The sequence below is a fragment of the Eptatretus burgeri genome, chromosome 18 (genome assembly GCF_056783735.1).
Source record: "Eptatretus burgeri isolate ZD-2024b chromosome 18, Ebu_testis_v1, whole genome shotgun sequence".
NCBI lineage: Eukaryota > Metazoa > Chordata > Myxini > Myxiniformes > Myxinidae > Eptatretus > Eptatretus burgeri.
The window spans coordinates 9,320,317-9,338,519 of record NC_140978.1 but is presented as its reverse complement, the minus strand read 5'-3'; the positions used below and the strand labels follow the sequence as shown (position 1 = coordinate 9,338,519).

General features: G+C 43.0%; 1 protein-coding gene and 1 pseudogene across 4 annotated transcripts in view; both read left to right on the top strand.

Annotated features, from left to right (window-relative positions):
* Positions 1–18,203, top strand: part of LOC147008555 (sister chromatid cohesion protein PDS5 homolog B-like) — a 162,058-nt gene that overhangs the window by 49,636 nt on the left and 94,219 nt on the right. For 3 of the 4 annotated variants that reach the window (XM_085864114.1, XM_085864116.1, XM_085864115.1), the window contains exons 2-5: positions 10,992–11,143; positions 11,244–11,447; positions 12,559–12,645; positions 12,821–12,918. In XM_085864114.1, coding sequence (XP_085720240.1) covers positions 11,036–11,143; positions 11,244–11,447; positions 12,559–12,645; positions 12,821–12,918 — 497 coding nt within the window. In that variant the 5' untranslated portion in view covers positions 10,992–11,035. Of the gene's footprint in view, positions 1–10,991; positions 11,144–11,243; positions 11,448–12,558; positions 12,646–12,820; positions 12,919–13,065; positions 13,086–18,203 lie in introns of those variants that run through there. The other variant, XM_085864117.1, reaches the window with a different exon arrangement.
* On the top strand, positions 819–10,186 carry LOC147008556 (nitric oxide synthase-interacting protein pseudogene; annotated as a pseudogene).

Sequence of the window (18,203 nt, the reverse complement as noted above, 5' to 3'; positions counted from 1 at the left end):
GTGTCGTAATTTATAGATCTCCCTCAGTGGGGAGGGGCCTTGGTGAAGTCGACGTCACTGTTCGCCCTGATTGGATGGGGCTTCCATGGGGCCGCCCTTTCTGAGCAGGGTTTTGGCCATACCGGGAAGCCCGCCCACTCCACGTGTCCGGACTCGCCAAAAAGGTACTACACAAAGATTCTACCTCGGGAAGTGAGTCGCCGGTTAGGTGAGTAGGCGAACACGCGCTTGTTCAGCCCATGCGAGAGTAGCAAGCGAGATGAAGGTGCGTGCAGGCAGAGGGTACCGTGGGTCGTCATGGATGGGATATAATGATTTATTAATCTAACTAAAAAAAACATCGCAACACACCCCAGTGTCTTCCCACTACACACAAGGTAGGGATCTATATACACATATACTTAACGGAATAACTGACTTTGGGACAACTGTATGTTTGTATGCATACGGTTCCTAGAACCGTAACAGTATTATTCAACGGCCTCAGTTATTCCCACATTCTTGTGAGGTTGGCCAGAGGAACTTTGGTCCAAGTCTTACGCGAAGCGGCTGGCTTGGCCAGACATTTGACTAAGGTTAGTTTGACATTCACCAAATAATGCCAGCAGAACGGACTCCCAGTTTAACGTCCATCAGAGGGATGGCACACACATTGAATCGGAAAGTTGGTTCACACTTCTGTAAAAATGCAGATTATTTAATTTCATCTGCACAATATTGCAAAGATGTTATCCTCTCTTTTGGAATCATAAGTCAAAGATGTTATCTTCATACATAGGTCATTTATATTGTTGCGGACTCGGGGTTTGAGGCTCACCATGAGGGGAATCACTTGGGTCCTTCCCGCACACCCGGCCCTGAGGCCACTGGGTATAGATATATCCATGCATTGGCGGGTTGCTAAGAAACTAAGAATGCTGATCGGCACTGCCAATCCCAGCAGGGTTACACGACCACACGTGATTCCTTACCTGTGGACGGCCGGTCCAATTAGAGTCTCGTGCCCTCAGCGCACACCCGGATTCATGCCTTGTGATACAGTGAGTGTATGTTGGCTAACGAGCGAAATTTGGTGGGGCAGAACTTCCCGGCTAAACTAACGTGGGGACCATGCTGGACCAATGAAGGAAAAGTAGAAATGGGCTGGGTACATTTATAACTTTTAAAGCAATTTATTTATAAGCAAGGGTGTGGAATGGTATGTGAGGTAATAATCAAAAGGGTTTTATTATAGGTAATATGTACAGCAGGGAAAGCAAGGATTCATGAGGTGTGGCAAAACAAATACAATTATGTACAAAAAGAAGACACAGGGAAGAGCTAAACCAATATAAAACTTCTTCAATCTTATCTTTCCAAACATTACAGGTGTCATCAGACACACACCTGAGGAAATTAGAGAGTTCAGAAAGAGGAGAGGCAGTTGAGGAGTTTTTGACGTCGTCCAATACCTGGGGCAGCCGATGGACTGACACTTTCCAGTCGCTTAGGAGGGGGTGGGGAGAGAAGAAAACTGGGGTGTCTATGGTGCGTGAGTGGGAGTTGCAAATGTGATGCAGATGAGGTGCAGAGGAAGAGGTGTGAAGGAGTGCAGATGGGTAATGCTCTTATTTTCCGCATTCACAGTAGATGAGACAGTGGATGGGGAAGATGAATGCGTTAAAGGATAGCTTAACGGAGTGTGTGAGAGGATCTGAAAGTGTGGATGATAATGAGTATTGCTGCGGAACGCAGCGGAAGCCGATCGCCGATGACTCTGTGATGACCCTTCAACTCCTTGGCAACGATTCGGTACTGCTCGCTTGGCTCGGTCTCAGTGACTCGCGCCTCTCGGCTCGTAATAGCTCGATGGATGATGCTCCCCGCTCAGTGACTGGCACTGTCAGCTCGGGCTTCGTGAGTCTCCGCTCGGCTCTGGTTCTGTGAGTGAGTCTGTCGATCCGCTCTCTGCCGCTATTTTTATTGAGCCCGCGTGAAGGAAGAGCCAAAAATCAGATCGAAATGCCATGTCGGCATTATCGAGCTTCCTCGATGTGCAGACGCCACCCCGAGAAGCCCCACCCCGCCAGACTCCGGAGCCAAAAATGGTAGGGATTTGCGGAGAGACAGTGGAGAGATGAGGGTTGGGGGAGAAATGGAGAGGGGAGGGAGAGAGAAGGGGGCTAGAGAGATGGGAGGGGGGCTTGGAAGAAGTTTCCTTCTGTATCCATTCTGCCCACCCCATTCTTCTCTCCACCATTGTTTGTCTAAATCTCCCTCTAATTTGTCCTTCAACTCTACTGTTGGTGACTCCCTTGCTGCTGTTGCTTTTGTTCTGTTGCATCCTCATACGTTTCGTGTTCTAGCTCTTCGAGGAGCCTTGACTCTGTGTATAAAAAGGTCATAGATTGGCCACCATTATACAGGCTGCATGGGCCGAATTATCTCTTTCTGTGTTGAAGTTCCTTGGTAGGGAAGTCATCTAGTATTTATTGTGAACCATGGTGTATGTCTGTGTGTTTGTCTGTCTCCCATTTACGGCGGCCACTTCTCGCTTTGCATTGCAAAGCTCAACATTCACTTTTGAAATGACAGGAGAACAGGCATGAGTAATGTTGATGCCAAATTTTATTTAGCAGCCAGGATATTTTGCACTCTTTTGAGACAAATCCAACCTTTGCCACCCTATGTTACACCACCATTTTGTGATGGGTGGTATAAGTAGCTCAGAGCTTTGCCTTTGCGTGACACCAAGAGTGCCACACAATTGACCTTTTTTAAAGTCCATTAAATATTATTTAAATTGATAGATTAACTTAAACTTTTTCCATCACTGCGGATAGATACTTTTGCTCGCTTTTCCCATCACTTGGGATGGGTACTCTTCTTAGTACTTTATAATTTGAAAGTGTCTGTAGGTGTGTTTTGTGTTATTTGTTTGTTTGACTTCTGTGCACTCAGAAGCATTGGACAGAATGAGTTGACAACTGGTGGTTGTACTTGGGGTGTACACGGGAAGATTTTAGGTGGTGAAAAATAAAATCTTAGTCCCGGCGGTTCGAGGTATGTGGAGAACCCAAATTCTCTCTTTTGTAAATATGTATGGCATAGTTTTGCTCTGGGTGGGGGGAGGTTCTTTGCTATTTATTATATTTCTCTTCTCATGGATTTATCTATTACTAAAAGTATGTGCGTGTGCGTGTGCGTGTGCGTGTGCGTGTGCGTGTGCGTGTGCGTGTGCGCGTGCGTGTGTGTGTGTGTGTGTCCATTATCATGCTTTACTCTAAAGGGTTCCTGCTGTCTTTGCATCACAAAAATGGCACTGTTGGAAAACTAATAATAATCTATTTTATTGGTTCGAAAGTGAATTAACTATTTTCTTTGTTGTAAAGCTAATAATCTATTTTCTTTGTTATAAAGTTAATAATCTATTTTCTTTGTTATTAAGCTAATAATCTATTTTCTTGGTTCAAAAGCTAATAATCTATTTTCTTGGTTCAAAAGCTAATAATCTATTTTCTTGGTTCAAAAGCTAATTATCTATTTTCTTGGTTGTAGAGCTAATAATCGATTTACTAGTTTGGAAAGCCAATAATCTATTTTCTTGGTTTTCAGAGCAAATAATCGATTTACTGGTTTGTAAAGCTAATGATAGATTTACTGGTTTGTAAAGCTAATGATAGATTTACTAGTTTGTAAAGGTAATCAATTTATTGGTTTGTAAAGCTAATGATACATTTACTAGTTTGTAAAGGTAATAATCAATTTACTGGTTTGTAAAGCTAATAATCGATTTACTGGTTTGTAAAAGTAACAATCTATTTTCTGGTTTGTAAAACTAATAATAGATTTACTTGGTTGGAAAGTTAATAATCGATTCACTGGTTTGTCAAAGTAACAATCTATTTTCTGGTTTGTAAAGCTAATAATAGATTTACTTGGTTGGAAAGCTAATAATCGAGTTATTGGTTTGTAAAGCTAATAATCGATTAACTGGTTTGTAAAAGTAATAATCTATTTTCTGGTTTGTAAAGCTAATAATAGATTTACTGGTTTGCAGAGCTAATAATCGATTTTTATTTTTTTTGTATACCTTGTCGAGGCTCGTATGAGAGCTAACACACAACACACAGCAAGAGGGGCATGAGACTAGAGGGGCGGGAGTGGGAAAGACAAAACAGTGGGTAACAGAGACACGAGGAGATCTGTGGAAGGGAGAGGGATGGGGCGGGGAACATGGGGTATACAAGATGGATGGATACCACAGGAACTTTCAGGAAGGAAAGCGGGGAATTTGAAGGAAGTGCGTTTTGGGTGGATTAACGGGGGTAGAAAAGATCAAGGATTTGGATGGGGGAAAATAACAGGTGGTGGTGAACAGCTGTTTTGAAGGCCTGGAGGGAAGAATGGGATTGAACAGAGTGAGGGAGTTTATTCCAAAGGTGGGAAAAAAAGAGGAATGAAAGAGTGAAGGTGAGCGGTGATTCATGATTTTGGTAGTTTTACCAGAAGGGGGTTGTTGGCGGACACAGCAGGGGGGGCGAGACCAGAGAGGAGCCGGTAGAGGACAGAAAGACCACCGACGTGCCTGCGGTGAGAGAGTGAGAGGCCCAAAGACTCAGCCTCATCCTCATCGCGGGAGATGCCAATGATTCGAAATGCCTTGGTTTCCACAGCGTGAAACCAAGAAAGGCGGGAGGCAGGAGCACCAGCAAAGAGGGGAGAGCAGTACTCCATCAGGCTGCGGACGAAAGCTTTGTAAGTGGTCAGAAGCTCAGGTGGGCCAAGGAAGGACTTTGCACGACAGAGGATTCCCAGTCGGCGACTGGCTTTGTAGGCGAGGTTTTAAATGTGGCTTTCCCAGGAAAGATCATGACAGATAGTGAGACCTAGAAGCTTGAAAGAAAGGACTTCTTCCAGAGAATTGTTGAGAAAGTGGATGGGGGGGGGGGTATCAAACGGTTCTTTCGGAGAGACATAGTGAGAGTGTGAGATTTGTCCGGATTGAAAGACATGTTCCACGTGCTGGACCAGTTTGTGATTTTACCCTCATTTTCCGTGAGTGAAGAAGCTGCTGCTTGCTGGTCTGATGAATGAGAGATGGTACCACATAGGGTGGAGTCATCAGCACAGAGAGAAAGAGGATTTACCAGAGAGTCGGAGAGATCATTGATGAAAACCATAAAAAGAACAGGGCCCAGAACGCTGCCTTGAGGAACTCCAGCCTGGACAGGAAGCGAACTTCATTTAGGGCCACACGTTGACTGCGACAGGAGAGGAAGTCTGCGAGCCATGAGTGGAGATGGCCTTGGATACCATAGGAAGAGAGTTTGGTGAGCAGGACAGGGTGCCAGACTGTGTTAAAAGCACATGATATGTCTAGGGATATGGCTCTGATTTCCTGTCTGGCATTGAGGACCTCCATCCATTGTTGGGAGAGCAGAAGCAGCATATCTAGTCTCGAGTGAGCTGGTCTGAAACCAAATTGATGATCGGAAATCAAGCCAATTGGAGAAGAGGAAGGATTTAATATCTGAAGTGATGATGGATTCCATAACCTTGCTGATGATTGGGAGAAGGCTGATTGGTCTGTAATTGCAGGGATCTGTTTTTGCACTTTTTATGCAGGGCAGTGATGTTTGCTGATTTCCAAGCAGATGGCAGATGACCTTGAGCAAGTGAGAGGGTGAATAGAACAGAGAGAGGGTGAGCAACAGCAGAGGAGCAGGTTTTTAGGACATATGGGCTGATGCCGTCTGGACCGGTTTCAGAATCTGAGTCGAGGTTTGACAGCAAGCTCTCCACCTTGTCAGAAGAAAAGGACACAGAGTCTAGGGACAGTTGGGTGCGACTGGGTAAGGTGGGTACAGAAAGTGATGGGTTTTGGACACAAGATTTCGATGCAAACACCGAGTTTAGGCATTCAGCCTTTTCACATGCGGTATCAGCAATGCGGCCATTTGAGGTAAGGGGGTGGGGGGGGGGTGGGATGGAGGGGAAACATACACCAGAAACAGATTTGATTAGGCGCCACCAGGATTTGGAGGAGGGAGAGAGGTTTGAGAGTACAGACTTGAGCTTAGAAAGATGTTGGTTTGTAAAGCTAATAATAGATTTGCTCAGTTGCAAAGGTAATAATCGATTTACTGGTTTGAAAGCCAATAATTGATTTACTGGTTTGTAAAGCTAATAATACATTTACTGGTTTGTAAAGCTCTCTCTATCGAGTGCAGCCTGTGGCTGCTGGTTGCATCATTGGTTAGGACGTAGCTATGCCGCTGATGCAGTGTCCCCCTTACCAGTACACTGGTGCTCATTTTGCAGACCTCGGAAGGATGACAGGCTGAATCAACCTCCTGGTGTATTTTAATTCAGTGGCCAACGGGGTTTGAACTCAGGACCCTAGGATCCCAAGCCGCCTCCCTAACCACTAAGCCAACACCAGGCATTTTGTAAAGCTAATAATACATTTACTGGTTTGTATAGCTTATAATAGATTTACTCGGTTGGAAATGTAATGATCAATTTACTGGTTTGTAAAGATAATAATTGATTTACTTGGTTGGAAACTGAATAATAGATTTACTCGAATGGAAAGGTAATAATCGATTTACTTGTTTGGAAAGCTCATCATAGATTTCCTGGTTTGTGAAGCTCATAATAGATTTACTGGTTTGTGAAGCTAATAATAGATTTACCTGGTTGGAAAGCTAATAATCAATTTACTGGTTTCTAAAGCTAATAATAGATTTACTTGGTTGGAAAGGTGGTAATCGATTTCCTGGTTTGTAAAACTAATAATTGATTTACTGGTTTGCAAAGCTAATAATAGATTTACTGGTTTGTAAAGCTAATAATACATTTACTTGGTTGGAAAGCTAATAATCAATTTGCTGGTTTGTAAAGCTAATAATAGATTTACTTAGTTGGAAAGCTAATAATCGATTTACCTTTTTGGAAAGCTAATAATAGATGTACTTAGTTGGAAAGCTAATAATCGATTTACCTTTTTGGAAAGCTAATATTAATAATCGATTTACTGGTTTGGAAAGCTCATCATTTTCGTTGGAACATAAATGAATGTCTGTTTATTCATAAAGATGTCTGTTTTTAAAAGCACCCTTTCTGAGATTGAGGAAGAAGACGTGGGAATGGGAGATTCGTGTAGTGCAGTGGTTCCCAACCTTTTTCTGATCGAGTACCACTTGGAGGTCCCATACCGTTGCCGCGTACCACCTGGTTCCAGAAAAACTCATATCAATTTATATATGAGTTTTATCTGTACGATAAGATATCAATTTATTCACAAGTAGAACACACAAATGAACTAACTGTCAACAAAGAACAAAATTCAATGCGAGGGCTGCATCTGTTTCTTCTCCACCAGCTGGTCGATGCGGGGCATAACTTTGCACAAATTAACTAACTGTCAACAAAGAACAAAATTTAATGCGAGGGCTGCATCTGTTTCTTCTCCACCAGCTGGTCGATGCGGGGCATAACTTTGCTCACAGCACATCGGAAATCATGCCCAGGCGCAGCAAGACGGTTCCGGCTCTTTGACTTGATGGTCATCATGGCTGAGAACCCCTGCTCGCACTCCCACGTAGAGGGGAAAATCAGTAGCTGGGGAACAGCGTGACAGGCTAGTGTCAGGTACGAGGAGGCCATGGTCACCCAGAAGTTCATAGGAGAGCATTCCTTGTGCTTCGTCTGTGCTGTCTTGTCAGCCTGGATATTTATGAGCTCCTCTTGTTCCCCGGTCCCGACAGGCAGATCGCCTGGTTCAAGGGAAAACGGATTGGTGATGTAGGCACAACATGTAATGTCTGGGAAGTAATGCATCAACTCAGTCTTGAGCAGTGAGAGGTGACGGAAGATTTTTTTTTTTCTTTTAAAGGTTGAGCCCGAAAGTGCTCACGAACCACCTGGAAGGCCCTCGCGTACCACTAGTGGTATGCGTACCACAGGTTACGAACCACTGGTGTAGTGGTTCCAACGGTAACATTTATTATTGGATGACAGCAGGAACCCTTTAGAACAATAATATTCACCTTTGTTTTACAGTGGGGTCATTTTTGCCGACAAGACATCAGTGTGAGAGCTGCCACACCGCCAGCAGGACTCCATGATGGCTGCTATTAGGCCACGCCCCACGTGCTCTTCTTAGTTGTAGTTAACCTGGCTGCAAGCATAATTGTAAACTGCCATATCTTGATGTAGTTATGTTACTTTTATGCTTCGCGTTGGAACACTCATTTGAAACCATTGTATCGATTTGATGGCATTTATGGCAGATGAGAATGGAGTGTTTTCACATTTGTGTATTATCAGCCAGACGTCAGGGGCCGCACTTTAGGCCACCAGGGGCCGCCAGTGGCTCCCGGGCCGCACAATGAAGAACAGTGCTTTAGGAGGACATGGGATCCATTGGTGACTCCAGATGGGTATTTGTTTGATAAAGAAGCTATTTTGGAGTGTATGGTTCAACAGAAGGGTGAAATTTCTCGACAAACAAAAGCATATGAGAAGCAGAAGAAGAAGGCATCCAAATTGAAAGAGTTGGCCAAGGCAAAGCAGGAGTCCAAGATAAAGTCCTTTTGGAAAGAGAGAACTCCATTGTTTCCAAGCCCTTGAACACCTTTGTTTTCCCAAATAATGCAGACCCCACAAATTAGGAAGCTGGCAGGAGCCGAGTCCCTGAAGAATCAAAGCTTAGAAACCTGCCGAGCTTTTGGGTCCCTTCACCGACTCCTGTAACCAGAGTCACTGAGCTGAAAAAGCCTAACAAGACGGTGTACTGTCCAATGAATGGGAAGCCACCGAGGATGAAAGATCCCACACACATCCACTTCATGCTCATCAAAGACAGAGACAACAAAACGGTGCTAATCACCAAATCCCAGCGCTATGTTTGTGCTGTTGCCAATGATGTTTCAGCAAATTCGGTGCCTTCCGCAAAACTATTTCCATCGGGTTCTTTGGTGTGCTTACAAAAGATTATCAGGAAGGACACGGTGGATCTGATCACTGGCAAAAAGCTCAATGAAAAGGCCATTATTTTGTTACAAAGTCGAGGTATAGAGTTTGTGGGTACAGGAGTGAAGCTGGAAGCTAAATATTCCAGGGCAGTCATGATTGCTTAACCATTATGGTAACCCACTGAGGGCAACGCATGGTCAGATCTCTTCCCTAACACAGACGTTTCCCTGTGCTCTTGGCAGCTTGAGCGGTTTTGTTGCTTGGTTACCTCCACCACCTAAGGGAGGCAGAGGTTATGTTTTCACCCCTGTCTCTCATTCTGTGTTTGTTTGTCTGTCTATGAACAGGGTATCTCAAAAAGTTGTGGACAGGTTCGGTTTGTGACAAGGCCGAACTACTGATTAGATTTTGGTGAAGATCCGGATCCGGATCGGAGAATTTTTTTTAATATTCAAAGTGATTCTTCACCATTGAGAGATGGGGCCAAAAGCGATATTGCGTATGATATCTCAAAGTTGTGGATGGATTCAGATGAAACTTGTTGAATGAGTTGGGTAGGTAACAAGATTAAGCCAATTATAATTTGGAGGTCTGGAGCCAGATCCAGCCTTTCAGTGGGATACAAAATGTAAACTGTTCTGCCTGGTGGAGGAACGCGCTCTCACAAGCGTCGTTTTAGTTTATTTTGTATCAATGTTTATTCTGATTAGTTTTGCAAATGTGACGGCAAGTCCATTCCTTTGCTGGATATTTAAATGAATGGGAAGTGGAGTCGTATAAATAGCTTCACGAAAATGTGACACAATATGGGATTACATTACATATGCATTCTCCCATGAACATGTTTGAAACCTGTCTGTGCGGGAACATGGGCAAGGCGTATATGGTTGTGTTCAGTAATTTTTTTTGCCACATTTCTGTGTTATCTTTAATTCGAGTTATGTGGGCCATTCGTAAATCTGAAAAAGGTAACTGCGGCAGTCGTTGGGAATGTCATCGTTGCCACCAAATTCTGAATAATGCAGCTCAAAAAGAAAAAGCTGCATTTCTTGAGTGCAGTCGGAGGTATTTTGCTATTGTTTGCTAATATTTGGTAGAAAAATATGGTCCTTCAATGCTGGTTTTTGGTTATTGAGTTGTGTGTGTTTTTGTGAATCAGGAAGCAGCTTTGGCAGTTGCAAATGTTGGACATTACCGGTTGTTAAAAAAAGAGAAGATAGCTTCACTCTTGAGGTACATAAAGGAAAAAAACATGGAACTTTGTAGGCATGTGGCAGTCATGAGTAATATATATATATATATATATATATATATATATATATATATATATATATATATATATATATATATATATATATATATATATATGTATGTATTATTACCTCTGCCACCGAAGGGGGACAGAGGTTATGTTTTCACCCCGTCTGTGTTTTTGTTTGTCTGTTTGTGTGCAGAATATCTCAAAAAGTTGTGGACGGATTCGGATTAAATTTGGTGGGCATGTTGGGTGTGTGACAAGGACAAACTAGTTAGATTTTGGTGAAGATCCGAATTCGGCTACGAGAATTTTTGTGATTATCACCATTGAGAGATAGGGCCAAAAACGACATACAGCACGATATCTCATAAAGTTATGGATGGATTTGGCCAAAACTTGATGGACAAGTTGGGTGGGTTGGGGACAAGGACAAATTGGTTCCGTTTTGGTGAAGATCTGGATCCGGGCAGACGTATGCGTGCGATCTTCCGAGTGCCCTTCCTGTTTGTTTGTTCTTTTTTGATGGCTGACCAACATGGTTGCCATCGCCAAGCAACTGGATAAGCAAGTTCACCTCATGACATTTAAGCAGTATAGTCAATTAGGCATCTGCTTACTTTCTTTCTTTCTTTCTTTCTCTCTCTTTATCTTTCTTTCTCTTTTATTTCTCTCTGTCTTTCTTTCTCTCTTTCTGTGTTTAATTTTCTTCGTTCTATACTTCGCTTTAATAATCTATTTCATGGTGTCTACAATAATGATGTTTCTTTGACAGTTTGACAGTGGAACAACCACTCTGCCTTCACTGGTGTGCAAACGATGGCTCAGGCCAAGGTGCTTCCTGCAGATGGCAAAATAACCTACCCGCCTGGTGTCAAGGAAATAACGGACAAGATATCGAAGGAGGAAATCGTCAGGAGGCTCAAAGTAACAGCGATTGTTTGCCTTTGCTTTTAGATCGTACTTTCCATCTTGCTTTTGGGTTTTGATCAATAATAATGCTATTGTTGCTCTTCTGTGCTTGCAGATGGTTGTGAAAACCTTTATGGACATGGATCAAGATTCAGAAGAAGAGAAAGAACAGTACATGCCTTTGGCTTTGCATTTAGCCTCAGATTTCTTTCTTAAACATCCTGACAAAGATGTCCGTCTTCTTGTAGCCTGCTGCTTGGCAGATATCTTCAGAGTTTATGCACCAGAAGCCCCTTACACATCTTCAGACAAAATCAAGGTATCTTGCTTACACTTTAAGTTAATCGCATCATTTTTTTTCCAGTTGATGATTTTTAGGTTTTTTTTGTGATAGAAAGGGAATGATTTTAAACTGGGTCCATGTTATAGATGGTATTGCTGCAGAATCAAAACAATTTTTATCTGAATCACTTTAGCTTTCCAGTAGTTGTTCGTATGCGGCACAAGGCTGTGGGGTGGCGTCATCGGTTGAGGACGTGCCCTGCTGCTGATGTACAACCTGGTGTTGGCTTAATGGTTAGGGTGGTGGGCTTTGGGTCCTAGGGTCTTGAGTTCAAATCCTGCTCAGCTGTTGAATTAATACCAGGTGCGGTTAACTCAACCTGTCATCCTTCCGAGGTCGGCAAAAATGAGGTCGGCTGGTATACTGTGTCGGAGTGGCGATCCGTCCAGGATTGTGCCCAATGGCCAAGGAGACTGCATAGGCAGCACCAACGCTCTGCAGAGTATGGTCCCAATATCCCCCTCCTCCTGCCGCTGATGCAATGCCCTCTGCTGGTTAGAGCAGGAATTCGGAATTTGTTCATAATGCCGGCAATAGCTCGCCTACTCTTCGCGAAGGACACCGTGGGATGTTTAATGTCCACCAATAAATGCTGGCAGATGGGACTCCCAGTTTTAAGGCCATCCGAGGGACGGCACACACGTTGATGAATCGCCCTGCCTGTGAAACGCCAGGATGGCAGTTTATAGCTGAGTCGGGATTTGAACCCAGGCTGGAGAGCTTCGAGGCGAGTGTGCATACCTCTCGGCCATCCTGTCAGCCCTAGCCTTCCAGTACAAATCCTGTATTGTGATGATTTATTTTATTAGTTCGAAACTCAAACTATTCTGTGAGGCAACAGTTGTTTTCAGTTTGGCAAGCGTAACTTCACTGAAAGTTGTGTAATTTTCTCCAACAGCAGAGTTTGTTTCAGATAAAGATCAATATAAAGACCCTATGTAAGAAAGTTGATTCTGACCACTTCATTCCATGCAGTTGTTCTCCATCAATTGTTTGAATGCTTCTTGTCCATCGCACTTGAGTTCTGTTGAATGAAAAGTCAGCATGTATGTATTTCTGTCATTGAAATGTGATTCATTTCCTTCAGGATATATTTATGTTTATCACTCGCCAGCTGAAGGGCCTTGAGGACACTAAGAGCCCACAGTTCAACAGATATTTTTATCTTCTGGAGGTATGAAAATTATTTCAATTGCATCATGCTGGTTTTGTTTTATTAATTCTTTTCTCTTGTCATCCAGAATGTGCATCGACAATCATTTTTGACATATGGTGCTTTGGTTTGAAATGTTGAGCTTGATAGCTTCAAGGAAAAAAATTATATTTGACTGACTGAAATATCCTTGAAGAACCTTGCGTGGGTGAAGTCCTACAACATTTGCTTTGAGCTCGAAGATGGCAATGACATCTTCACTCAACTCTACCGGACACTCTTCTGTGTGATCAAGTAAGGCCGTCGCCACAACTGCCGTCATGATTTCCTTTTCGTGGTTGTCGGTCGGTTTTTACTGCATGTAATATGGTTTTTGAAGATAATAAAAGGAGGTGGCTGTGTTTGGGTAATCATTTTACAAGGAATGTTTTTATTTTTCAGCTCAAAATGCAGCATTTCAGGTATTTGTTTTTATTTTATTTTATTATTTTCCAAAAGAAAAAAAGCGTAACCAATCCCTATTTGCTTTCTTTTTTCGAGGATTTGGGGTGGGGTGGAAGGTGAGGGAGGAGGTGTGGGTGGCTTGCTTCTATAATTGACTGAGAGTCGTATTGCATAAAGCAACCTTTTACTTTACCTATAAGCTTGGTGTTGGCTTCACTGTTTAGGTGGCTGCCTTAAGATCTTGGGGTCTTGAGTTTGAACCCCTGTCGTGCTGTTAAATAACAACAGATGGGTTGACTCAGCCTGTCATCGTTCCAAGGTTGGCAAAATGAGTACCAGCTTACTGGAAACAGGGTGCTGCATCAGCGGCACAGCCATGCTCCCAGCAATGATGCAACAAGCAGCCATAGGCTGCATACGAAATAATAAATACTTGACCTGTGCATTGAATTGAGCAGAATACTTTTATTATTTTGCATGCAACATATAAGGTATAAGCCATCAACGAAGAGTGGGAGGCATGTAACAGCATTGCTTGCGAGAAATGGCAGTTGATTGTTGGGCCAGCCAATTAAGGGAAGAATGAAATAAGCTTTGATTTGATCTGCTTTGTAACACGCAACGCTTTGCATCTGTTAAGGCCATTAATCATTCTGCATAAAAAAAAGAATCAACCTATAAATGTTTGTTTGTTTATTGTTTATTGGTATACATAGTCGAGGCTCGTGGAAGAGCCGGGACTCGTACACTGAACCAATCGGGATGTAACAGGACAAAAGGAACAGTAGAGAGAGAGTCGGGAAACACCAAGATCAGAGTTGAAGCTCAATATTGAGGCAGACTTGGATAAGCAGTGGGTGCGGGTTGGAATGGGAGGTCGGTGAGGATGCATGGGGTGGACAAGATGGACACAGAAGGAAAATTTGGAAGGAGGATGGCTTGGGGTGAGTTAACAAGGGTAGAAAATGTCATGGTTTTGAATTGGGGACAATCTGAGATGGTCGTGAACAGCTGAAATTAAACTTTCCTTTTCTTTTTCGTTTTTAAATTAAACTTTTCCTTTGATTTCCCCCATCTTCCTTCTTGTGTTCCTTGTGAACAATGGAATACAATCTTCCATTGTACTAAAATGCTGAGTCTGTCTATTCTTCTTTTTTTTGTTATTTTGCCATCTCTTTTCCTTTTCTTCGCATCCCCGTGAACAACAGCGATGTAGCCTGCATCAAATCCCTGGATATAATTTGACACGGCATGTTGAACCTGGACGTGAAATTGTGCCAAGCCGCACTAATTAATGTAATAACGGCAGAAAGTTCTCTTCCAGCGATGAAGGGAGTTTAGGTGCTGGGGTAATGAGGTCAGGAGAGACTACCAAGGTGATAATGACACCATTAAAAGAAAAATTTGGATTGATGCAATGAATCATTTATTTTCTACCCAAACCTGCCTTTAAAACTAGTCCTTAATGCTCCAGTAATATGTATTCTTTTTGTTGTTGTTGGTTACGTTTTCTGGAAAACATACCAAGAAGAGACGAAGAAAGATTACAAGTGCTTCATTCCCTTCTAATGAAAGCCCTTGTTTCTCCCTTCTTTTTTTCCCCTTTCTTTTCATTAACAACGGTGATGTTTGTGGCCAATTAAGAGATTAAGGACAAGGGAACTGGTTTATCCATGTTTTGAAGTGATGTTTTTCTGACTTTTTTCCTCCCCTTTGGGCTAGTGTCATTAATTTCCTCAACCTGGCATTTTCTTGTTCGAACAAAAATGATGCAAAACGAGTAAACTCATGTTAGAACGATTGTCTATTACTCAACAACACAAAGACAGTGCAGTGCTTCTTTCTTTTCTTCCACAAGAGCGAGGCTCATGGAAGAGCACCAAAAAAAAGTGCTTTGTGTGCCATGGACACCTTCAAGGATGTCCATGGCCATTGGGTGACTTATTATGTATGCAGAATATGATTGTGAGTAGCATTGTTTGCTGGGTGCATGGCCGTGTCAGGAATTTGGAATTTGGCTCACCGTGGGAGCCAGCGAGAGCTCACATACACCGCGGGATGTTTAACGTCTCTCAACTAATGGTGGCAGATTGGCTGCTCGGTTGAAAATCTCTCAAAGGAATGGCACACATGTTGATCAATCGCCCTGCCTGTGAAACACCAGGTCGACGGTTTATAGCTGGACCAAGATTCAAACCCAGGCGAGACAGCTCAGAAGTGAGTGTGCATTCCTTTAGGCTATCCTGCCATCCCATTGGCTGACTGATACTGTGGTTTAATAATGTAGCAACTCAGCCTGATGTTGGTTTAGCGGCTAGGGTGGCTGGCTTAGGATCTCAGGGTCCTGAGTTTGAGCCCCGTTGGTGCTGAATTAACACCAGGTGGAGTTTACTCAGCTTGTCATCCTTCCGAGGTCGGCGAAATGAGTACCAGTGTACTGGTGGAGTGGCAGAGCATCAGCGGCACAGCTGCGCTTCCAAGAAATGATAGCTTCCCAGCAGCGAAGCTGCCATACGCAAGAACAGAACAGTGTTGCATCTGATATTGCATTTGGCAGTGGGTGGTTTTGTCCTTCACAGACTGCAACTAAGCCGGAGGTGTGTGCGTACACACTGTCATGTATCTTTTTGACAGGAAGGTAAAGAGGTAGCACACTTACCTTTCAACTATCCAGTCTTAGTTTTATTCCTTACCCGACAATAAACTGTTGGATTGGTGCTATACAGGCAGAGTGATGTATCACAAAGTGTATCCCACGAACTTGCGTTAAGCTGGGTGTCTCACCTTCTAACATCAATTGGTGGACTTACTGATACCATAGTGTCTTCTGTGAAGAGTATGTGATTTATCCCATACATCCTGATTGAATTCCAAATACTTGTACAGATGATCTGTCAAAAGTCAGCTCTGGCTAGCCAGTTTGTGGAAGACTTCAGCCAAAAACTTTCCCTGGCCAACCACAGAAGAAAGTGGGAATAATTGGAGCCATTAAGGAGTCGGAGTAGATTTTGTCATGCACCTCTGGGATTAGTTTGGAATATCCATAGAGAGGAGCTCCTTATAATTGTGAGATCAGATAATCAAATGATCCAGCAGACACTTTATTCTCTTTCCATTCCAAATGGGGTAATTTAGAGCCTAATTGCACTCCGGAACCGATAGATCAACACAAACTTAATTTTAAAGGAATAATTTATTGTAGACATACAAGAATGGAAACCAAAGAACACAGGATAGTGAATAACGAATAACAGTAACTATAATGCAATGGGCCAGCAATGGAAGCGAAAGTACAAGCAGAAGGAATGAGATTAAATGGGAAGGAAGGATGACTAGGGGAATACATAAAGGAACGGACCAGACTTGATTTGAGGATCTGGGAGCGAGAGTTGGAAATAGCAAGTCGAAGGATGGGTGTCTGCAACCAAGGTTGCTTGAAGAAATTACGTGGTTATGATCACCCACATACAAGCATGCTCAGCACTGTGGTGGCAAAACAGTCTCGCATGTACAGGCAGAAGAGCCTTGAAGGTGTTTGTGGCACACAAAGCACTGCTGTGATGATATGAGCTTATTATAGATGCAGAAGGCAAACAGAACACGCAAGGCAAACAGAAATGGTGCAGAAGCACAGGAGTCATGCATTCATGCCATGTGCCGCCCATCCAAAGTCAACGTTTTACCAGCCGAACCTCCTTTCCTCTCTCCCTGGCATCTCCACTCCAAATCTTCCACTTTGTCTTGATTATCCCACAATCTAACGAATGGTATTTCAAATTCCCCCTCTGACTGAGTTTCTCACTCCATGCTTCATCCCCATTCTCTGTTTCGACAAGCCCACCAATCAGTCGGCTAGTTTGAACCGACCATAGGGCGCTTGAAGCAAATGCATGTTGAAACGTCCTGGCACACACCCAGACCAACACTTAATGGGGTGGTGGGGAAAAAGTGTGGAATAAATGGCTAACAATCCTACCAAATGTAATACCTTCACAGTCCAATCATGTAATATTAAAATTTTTAACAAAATTACCATGTTGTAAGTTATATATGTGGTGCCATTTAAGCGATCTACACGCAAAAATCACCATTTTCATAGCAACACGTGTACACACACGCGAGAGTGGGGTGGGGGAGGTGCTGAGGGTGTTCAAGTTCAACAATGACACATTTTTTTATTGGAGAACACAGGAAAATGAAAATAACAGTTTGGTGCTGAAATTTTGTCCATTGATGTTGCTTAATGCGAGCAAATTATATGGATCAAAGCATTCTGGGTAAAACGGACACGCCAAGCAACGTAATCATGTATGCTGTGGAACAGTGGTGTATCATGACGTTCAGAGAGCATGTTCTTGTGAAGGAGCATATCAAACCAACTGATGTTCACAGGAGCTTATCTCTACATTTTTACCTCTGCCACCTAAGGTGGACGGAGGTTATGTTTTCACCCTTGTAACTTGTCTGTCTGTCTGTCTGTCTGTCTGTCTGTCTGTGAGCAGGATATCTCAAAACGTTATGACTGAGTCAGACGAAACTTGGTGGTCAGGTTGGGTGTGTGACAAGGACGAATGACTAAATTTTGGTAAAGATCTGGATATGGATGTGAGATTTTTCTTTTTTCTTTTAAAAATGATTCTTCACCATTTAATTGAGAAATTGGGCCAAAAACAATATATAGCACAAGATCTCAAAATGTTATGGACGGATTTGGACGAAACTTGGTGTATCAGTTGGGTAGGTGACAAGAACAAGCTGATTAGATTTTTGTTGAGGTCTCGATGCACATCCGTCCTCTCAGTGGGATACAAAATGTAAACTGTTCAGCCTGGCTGAGGTGTGCGCTCTACCGAGTGCCATATTCAGGGCATGTGCCGCTGATCCAATGCATGCATTTCACATGCTTGTGCATTTTAGCGAGTTCATCAAGTTCAAAGATTGCTGTGAAAAGGGATGTGGCCATCCCACCAGGGCTCTTGGATTTCCTGAGGATGTACGTTAAGCGGGCCGTCCTCATGTGGTTATTGCATCAGAGCTCTTGGAATGCTATGAAAGTTAGCTGGATGATTTCTTGAAAAATAATGTGACCTGTGATGAGATATTTTTAGATTATTTTAACTATAAGCACCCCGCTC